The 7,549-nt window shown below is 47.9% G+C and overlaps 1 protein-coding gene across 1 annotated transcript in view; it reads left to right on the forward strand.

Annotated features, from left to right (window-relative positions):
- Nucleotides 1–5,833, forward strand: part of RLBP1 (retinaldehyde binding protein 1) — an 11,046-nt gene extending 5,213 nt beyond the window's left edge. The window contains exons 5-8 of the mRNA XM_059418471.1: nt 943–1,121; nt 4,224–4,382; nt 5,238–5,348; nt 5,641–5,833. Of these exons, the coding sequence (XP_059274454.1) occupies nt 943–1,121; nt 4,224–4,382; nt 5,238–5,348; nt 5,641–5,799 (608 nt within the window). The 3' untranslated portion in view covers nt 5,800–5,833. The remainder of the gene's footprint in view (nt 1–942; nt 1,122–4,223; nt 4,383–5,237; nt 5,349–5,640) is intronic.
- The last annotated feature ends 1,716 nt before the right edge of the window (nt 5,834–7,549 follow it).

Here is a 7,549-nt window from a genome sequence, read left to right on the forward strand (position 1 = left end):
GAGAGGAGGAAGCAGGCTCCCTGCTGAGCAGAGAGCCCGATGCGGGGCTCGATCCCAGGACCCCGAGATCGTGACCTGAGCCGAAGGCAGAGACTTAACCCACTGAGCCACCCAGGCGCCCCCCAACCACTCTTTCAGGGCAAAGGATGCAGCAGAGAACCAAGCAGACGGGAGCTGCCTTCACGGACTTCATAAGCTAAAGGCGGAAACAATAAGCCAGAGAAATAAAGCTCCCTAGACTGTTCGGGAGTAAGAATGGATAATGAGGAAAAATAAAGGAGACACGAGTAACGTGGCCAGGAAGGCTCCTGGGCAAAGGGAACTTCTGAAGAAAAATGCAAAGGGGATGAGATATAGCAATAGGGCAGAGGGCACAGCAAGGTGGAGGGCTTATACCTGGAGGGGGGTAGGAATAGTGAGGAGGTCGGTGGCATTCCTGAGGCAAACGCTCCCCAAGCCCCTCTCCTGGGCCTGGTCCCTGTAGGGTTGGGTGGTTGAGAGAGACAGAGACTTGTTGAGGACAGAGAAGGGTGAGGTTTGTGGGCAGGAGACATGCTTCTGGAATCGGGAAGGGCCTTTGGGTTCTGATTGGGGTTGAAGCTTGATCTTGGGGGTCTTTTCTACTCAGCTAACCCTGTGCCCAACAGGAAAGCCTGTACCTCTGCCTGTGGCAAGAGAAAAGTAATGAAAATCATCCTCAGATTCCGGGTTACACCGCATGTTTGCACAGTTTACAAATTCATACCTAGAATCTCCTTTGATTCCTGCTGGGATCGGCCAGTAGTCTCTCCCCGTGTTTTTGAAGAGGAGACAAGGCGCTCGGAAAGGTTGCATGTCCTGCTCCATCACACACAGGACACGTCTGGGTCTCTGGAATGTTCCTGTGGGCCCCTCCCCGAGGGGCTGGCTCCCTGAGGGGCTTCTCTGCTCTCCCTCCTCCAGGCTACGTGAACTTCCGGCTGCAGTACCCCGAGCTCTTCGACAGCCTGTCCCCAGAGGCTGTCCGCTGCACCGTGGAGGCCGGCTACCCTGGTGTCCTCTCCACTCGGGACAAGTATGGCCGCGTGGTCATGCTCTTCAACATCGAGAACTGGGATGCTGAAGAAATCACCTTTGACGAGGTCAGTGGGGGACCACCTTCCCGGGCAGGGGAGAACTTGCAGGCAGGGCCTGCGGGCCCATACATGGCTGCTGCCCCCGGGTCCCCTTACCAAGTGGGAGTGACAGCTGTGGGTCACCCTTGCCAAGTGCTGAAAGCCGAGATGACACAGAGCACGGGGATTAATGGACGGCAGGTTGGGAGAGATTCTAGAAAACCCCAGTTTCAACCTATTAAGCACTCTGAGTTCTCTGCTATATTTACTTAACCATGAGTTGAAGAATATTCTTTTTTATTTTATTTATTTATTTTTTTAAAGATTTTATTTATTTATTTGACAGAGAGAGATCACAAGTAGGCAGAGAGAGAATGAGAGAGAGAGGAGGAAGCAGGTTCCCTGCTGAGCAGAGAGCCCGATGCGGGGCTTGATCCCAGGACCCTGGGATCATGACCTGAGCCGAAGGCAGAGGCTTTAACCCACTGAGCCACCCAGGCGCCCCTCTTATGATTTTATTTTTTTCTTCATGATAAAGGTACTCGGCAATTCCCATCACCTATTTACCCGTCCCCTCACAGCCCCCTCCTCTGATGACCGTCAGTTTGTGCTCTATAGTTAAGAGTCTGTTTTGTGGTTTGCCCCTTTGTCTTTTTTCCACTTTATTCGTGTGTTTCTTAAGTTTCACATAAGAGTGAAATCATATGGTGTTTGTCTTTCCCTGATGGATTTCTTTCAGTTAGCATCACACTCTCTAGCTCTTTCCATGTCATTGCAAATGACAAGATTTCATTCCTTTCGATGGCTGAGTGATGGTCCATTGTACGTATATACCCCGTCTTCCTTCATTTGTCTGTTGATGGGCCGTAGTTCAGCTATTGTAGATAACACTGCAATAAACATACGAGTACATAGGTCCCTTTGAATTAGTGTTTTTGGTCTCTGCATTTACATATGTGTGTGTGACTTTTATGGTCAAGCCCCTAAGAGACCTACACTAAGTGGGGGAACTAGGGTTTGTCTTGGGAGAACATCAGCATGTCCCTCCAAGCCCTTAAAAAAAAAAAACTGTGCAGACTCACTTAAGAAGATGTTATCTCATTGTCCCAGCATCATCATTTATTGAGAAATCCGACTTTTTTCCCCGGTAACTTGAGATGCCATCTTTATCGTAGCCTATATTTGCATCTACATTTGGGTTTATTTCTGGACTTGTATTCTGTGCCAACAATTTCTTTCTATTTATGCTCCAATACCACAATGTTTTAATTACAGATTGTGTAGAATGTTTAATATGTTAGGGTTAGTTCTGTCGATGTGAGTCTTCTTTTTCAGGGCTTTTCTAGCTATTCTTCTTATGTCTGCTTTTTCCTAGAGAGTTTAGAATTAACTTGTCCAGCTCCAGGAGAAATGTATTTTTATTGGGAACAAACTTGGGGAAAATTAGAATCCTTCTGAATGCAACAGCCAACAGCTAACAGCTATCCGCGAATGAGGGGTGCTGTCCCTTTAACGTGCCTACTTTGGAACTTTTCTATTTCTATTATTTTTCTATTCTTTTCTATTTCTATTATTTTAATTAACTAATTTAAGTAATGTCTGCACCCAACGTGGGGCTCAAACTCAACGACCCCAAGATCAAGAGTCACAGGCTCTACCCACTAAGCCAGCCAGGTGCCCCCTACTTTTGAACTTTTTAGAGCCTTTTAAAGTTCTCCTCACAAACATTAGACACCTTTTTCCTTAAGTTTGTCTTAAGTGTTGCTTTAAATGGGGTTTTCTCTGACATTATATCCTCTGATTGGTTATTGTTGATATATATGGAAATTATTGTTTTTGTATATTAATTTTATATCCTGAATTTTTAAATTTATGGTAGTTTTATAATTGAGTCTCTCGGGTTTTCCAAGAGTGCTATCATATTATTGTAAATAGAAAAGACAGCTTTTCTTTTCCATTTCTACTTATGGCCCTGATTTTTTTAAAAAAAGATTTTCTTGCTACTGGCTTTAGGACTGACAGGTGTGTGTGTGTGTGTGTGCATGTGTGTGTTTGTGGAAGAGATTTAAAAATATTTTTTCTTGGGTTACTGGCTGGCTCAGTTGCTAGAGTATGCACCTCTTGATCATGGGGTTGTGAATACATTGGGTGTAGACATTACTTAAAAATAAAATCTTTAGGGGGACCTGGGTGGCTCGGTCAGCTAAGCCTCTGACTTTGATTTTATCTCAGGTCATCATCTCAGGGTCATGGGATAGAGCCCTGCATCAGACTGCGCTCAGTGTGAAGCCTGCTTTAGATTCTCTCTTCCTCTTGCTCATTCTTCTCTTTCTCAAATAAATAAATAAAATCCTTAAAAAAATAAAATCTTGTTTTATTTATGACTTCAGTGTGGGGCTTGAACTCATAACCCTGAGGTCAAGACCTGAGCTGAAATCAAGAGTCAGATGCTTAACTGACAGAGCCACCCCCCCAAAATCAAATCTTTAAAAAAAGACTATTTAAAAAATATTTTTTCTTATTATGTAAGTGATATGTACTTATTAGAAAATGCAAAAATATCATAAATTAAAAATCATACACCATTCTACCACTCAGAGATTTCTATCATCTCATATCCTTCCAATCCACTTTTTCTAGAAACAGGCACACACATGCACACATACACATATTTTTTTCTTATAAAAATCATACCCTACAATAATATATCATGATTGAATATTTTCCTGTATCATTATATATATTTTATATAATTATGTATATCATTATATATTTTTATATATAAAAATAATAATATATAAAGTTATATATCTATAATTTTAACTGTTCCAGAATATTCCATGGCATGAATATACCATTTCATCAGTCCCTTATTGTTGGGCATTTAGGTTGTTTCCAGTGTTTCTACTATTAAAAGGGTGCAGGGATAAGCACTCTAGCATCTAACCATGGAAATGACTCAAGGTTATTTTCTTGAGACACACCCACAGATGTGGAATGGGCCATTTTTTAAAGCCTGTGACAAATTTTCTCCAGTAAAGGATGTACTCGTTAGCTCTCCCCTGAGGACCTTAAGCCTTAATTATCTTTGCACGTTGGGTCTTATGGCCCGTCCACTCTGTGTCCAAGATCTTGCAGGCATATTGTTTCATCCTGGAGAAGCTACTAGAGAACGAGGAAACTCAGATTAATGGTTTCTGCATCATCGAGAACTTCAAGGGCTTTACCATGCAGCAGGCTGCCGGACTTCGGGCTTCGGATCTCAGGAAGATGGTGGACATGCTCCAGGTGAGGCCTCCCCCTCTGCCTTGCAGGAGCCTCACACAGGTAAGGAGGCTGGGAAGCTGGGCCCAGATGCCCCACTTAAGGGCGCTGGCCGGCACCCGAGAAGAAGACCACCTACGGCCATCTTGAGGAATGATGATCACAAAGGCTGGCTTGGTGATCAACATTCATTCCTGAACGCCTTGAGAGCAGACCCTTCCTCCCTTCTACTTCATTTTACAAACCTTGAAACCGAGGCTCAGGGACTTGAGTGCCCTCATAAAACTCTAAAGTGGCAGACGCCAGACTTGAATCTCTACCTTTGGACCTGGGATCCCCTTCTCTGTCCAGACATGTCACACTGCTTCTTTTTGAATGTGACTTTGACCCCAGGAAGGGATGATCGCTAATGTCCCTGACAGCTCACTCCTGTATATACTGACGTGTTCAGAAGTCCTCCTGAAGTCTGCTTTATGTTTATCTGGGAAAGGAGGGGTGAGAGATGGGGTCATGGTGGGGGGCGGGTGTTGAAGGACAGTGAGGTAGGACAGCAGTGTCCTTGGGGTCTATAATAGTTTTCAGTCCACTCTGTGGGCATTTGGGTTTGGAAAAGCTCAGTCACCTAAACACCAAACAACGCTACCATGTCATTTCCTCACTTCTTGGGGTTGTACACCAGCAGGGAGAGGGCTGGGCTGCATGGCCTCTGGGGCTCCCTCCCCAATACGGCCCAGCGATGGAACCTTTAGTGAGCTATCCTTTGGGGCAACCATGTGATGAGACAAGTCTGTCCTCGAGCCAGTGGGAGGCAGTGGGGGAGCGAGTGGGAGCCTCCGACGCCACCGGGGCCATGGACTGGGGACCTCTCTGTCACTGCAGGATTCCTTCCCAGCCCGGTTCAAAGCCGTCCACTTCATTCACCAGCCGTGGTACTTCACCACGACCTACAACATGGTCAAGCCTTTTCTGAAAACCAAGCTGCTCCAACGGGTGAGTGCGTGGCCACACAGGGAGGGCGCTCACCAATTCTCTGGCGGTAGCAGGAAAGCGCTCCTGAGACAGGGGGATGAGGCTGGGAGGGGGAGCGGACCCCACCTGAGTCCTCCTCAGACTGTGCCGTGGTCCTGAGCCGAGTGACAGCACGACCGGGAGGACTGTGGAGACGGACACCATCCGGCACACGAGGCATGCTGTGCCTTTCTCCTCCTGCCCCTTTCTTCCCTTCCGGTCCCCATCCTGAGGGCACCCCTCACTCAGCTCTGGCTCCCTGGCTTCCCTGCAGGTCTATGTCCACGGAGATGACCTCTCTGGCTTCTTCCAGGAGATCGATGAGGACATCCTGCCCGCCGACTTTGGGGGCACACTACCCAAGTATGATGGCAAGGTCGTTGCTGAGAAGCTCTTTGGCCCCCGGGGCCAAGCCGAGAACACAGCTTTCTGAGGACGGCTCCAGCCACCCAACCGTAGTTAGCACCCCCGGGCTCTCCTCAGCTGTCCTGGACCCAGAAGTTTGGGAAAAGGGCTGCCCGAGGTGGCTGTGGTTCCCCGGAACCTCCCTAAGTTTGGATGAGTTCAGGTGTCACCGTCCTCTCAAGTTGGGGGTCAATAAAGCAGGGGCAATTCCCTTGAACACGAAGAATTGGGGAGAATTCTATTTCTACCGCCTCTGGCTCTTAGGACAGTGACTTGTGTGGGGTTGAGTTTCAAAGACGCTGAGCTTCTCCATGATCTCCTTTCTAGCAGTTTTACCTCCGAGGGTCTGTGAAAACAGGCAAGGAGGCTGATTTAAAGGTCTCCCCCCTGCCCAAGTAAAATACAGTGAAATACATTAGAAGGATAAGGGGGGGGGGATATAAAATGATTTAGCAAACACTAATTTTGGCCGCTGGCAGGCAGCTAAGGGCTTTTCCACGTGGGATTTGGGGGTGGAAGGGGCCTCGAAGGGGCTCCGTTTTGTTGGTGGCCTATTCCCCTCAGTCGGGCATGGTGTGATGTGTGCAGTGATGGTCAGGAGCTGGGCCCCCTTTCCCGGGTGGCGGTTGTGTCCCCTCCTATGTGAGGTCTCTCCTCTAGACCCCTTGCCTTCACTGGTAGTTTTTTGCTTTTTTTAAAGATTTTATTTATTTGTTGGAGAGAGAGAGAGCATAAGCAGGGGGAGCAGCAGGCAGAGGGAGAAGCAGGCTCCCTGCTGAGCTAGGATCCCGATGCTGAACTTGATCCCAAGACCGTGGGATCATGACCTCAGCCGAAGGTAGAGCTCAACGACTGAGCCACCCAGGCGCCCCCAGCTGTGCATGTTTTGACACATGCAAACACTTTCCTTCTGTAAAGTCTGCTTTCCTCAAGTGCTTGGTGGTTTTTGAGTGTGGGCTGAGAGTCCGCGTTAGAGCAGAGCTGACTGCTGGGCACCCAAGCTTGTGGGCATTGCCAGCGGCTTCTCCCCAGATCCGCCACTGACTTTCCCAAGTGGGGGCACACACGTGTGCCTGTGGTCTGGCCAGTGTGGTGGCTGAGGGTCGGCTGGTCTATCTGCACCTGCCCAGGGACCCCAGGTACCCCAGTGATCACCCCTGGGCTTTCCCAGACTTGCCCCTCCTTGTGGGCGTGAAACACCCTGGGTACTGCACCCACTTTTGGGGACAGGACCTTCAGCGATTTCCTGGGCTAGAGGTATAATCCATCTGCTTTCACTCAGAAATTTTTCTGATCCACTGAGAGTCATTGTTCTTGCTTTCAGCACGTATGGGTACGTGTGAATGTACATTCACACACATGCATTGATTTCTTATATCCCTTCTTTCTAGGTTGTGCAGGGTATGCTCATATCCCGGTAGCTTCTTTCTTTATAGTGATCGCAGTTGAGAGTTCATGGTCATAAATGATACTTACATAGGACTCCTGAGCTGGAGGAGGAATCATAGCAGATTATCGCAGGTGGAGGGTTGGGAGGCTTGAGGATTTTCCCTAGACCCTTTCTTCAAACCCTTCAAAATGCTTTCGGAGGTGAGGGTCCCCTTTTCCAAATCAAATCTTACACGGAACTCTTATTGGAGTCTGAAAGAGGGAAGGTACTCTGGTTACCCGCCAAAGGATCTCCTAGAACATCAGGGGCTGAGAAGGTATTTCAAGTATGAGGGTGTGAACCCGGAGCGGTGGTGCCAAGGGGTCGAGTGATCAGGGGTGGAGACTCA

The sequence above is a fragment of the Mustela nigripes genome, chromosome 13 (genome assembly GCF_022355385.1).
Source record: "Mustela nigripes isolate SB6536 chromosome 13, MUSNIG.SB6536, whole genome shotgun sequence".
NCBI lineage: Eukaryota > Metazoa > Chordata > Mammalia > Carnivora > Mustelidae > Mustela > Mustela nigripes.